General features: G+C 38.8%; 1 protein-coding gene across 1 annotated transcript; it reads right to left on the bottom strand.

The window, feature by feature from the left end:
• Nucleotides 1–64: 64 nt before the first annotated feature.
• On the bottom strand, nucleotides 65–604 carry LOC110594664 (zinc finger protein 257-like). Its single transcript, XM_021707605.1, has one exon. The coding sequence runs from the start codon at nucleotides 602–604 to the stop codon at nucleotides 65–67; it is 540 nt and encodes a 179-aa protein (XP_021563280.1).
• Between the last annotated feature and the right edge of the window lie 36 nt (nucleotides 605–640).

The following is a 640-nucleotide window of genomic DNA, read 5'->3' as shown; positions in this document are numbered from 1 at the left end:
TCCAGTATGGAACATTGTATGTTGAGTAAGATATGAACAAAAGTGAAAGGCTTTGCCACATTCTTCACATTTGTAGGGTTTTTTCCAGTATGGTCATCGTATGCCAAGTAAGGCGTGAACGCATGTAAAAGGCTTTGCCACATTCTTCACATTTGTAAGGTTTCTCTCCAGTATGGATCATCGTATGTCGAGTAAGGAGTGAACGCATGTGAAAGGCTTTGCCACATTCTTCACATTTGTAGGGTTTCTCTCCAGTATGGATTATTGTATGTTGAGTAAGATATGAACAAGAGTCAAAGGCTTTTCCACATTCTTCAAATTTGTAGGGTTTCTCTCCAGTATGGATCATCATATGTCGAGTAAGGCGTGAACGAATGTGAAAGGCTTTGCCACATTCTTCACATTTGTAGGGTTTCTTTCCAGTATGGATTATTGTATGTTGAATAAGATGTGAATGAGAACGAAAGGCTTTGCCACATTCTTCACATTTGTAGGGTTTCTTTCCAGTGTGGATTATCATATGTTGAGTAAGATATGAATGAAAATGAAAGGATTTGCCACATTCTTCACATTTGTAGGGTTTCTCTCCAGTATGGCTCATCATATGTCGAGTAAGGCGTGAATGAATGTAAAAGGCTTG

The sequence above is a fragment of the Carlito syrichta genome, unplaced genomic scaffold (genome assembly GCF_000164805.1).
Source record: "Carlito syrichta isolate Samal-C Ts95f unplaced genomic scaffold, Tarsius_syrichta-2.0.1 Scaffold4971, whole genome shotgun sequence".
Taxonomy (NCBI): Eukaryota; Metazoa; Chordata; class Mammalia; order Primates; family Tarsiidae; genus Carlito; species Carlito syrichta.
Note: the sequence above shows the minus strand (reverse complement) of the source record. Positions and strands in the feature narration are given on the sequence as shown.

Excerpts from the sequence above, each read along its gene's own strand:
- LOC110594664 (XM_021707605.1), bottom strand. The coding sequence starts at position 604 with ATGATGAGCCATACTGGAGAGAAACCCTACAAATGTGAAGAATGTGGC.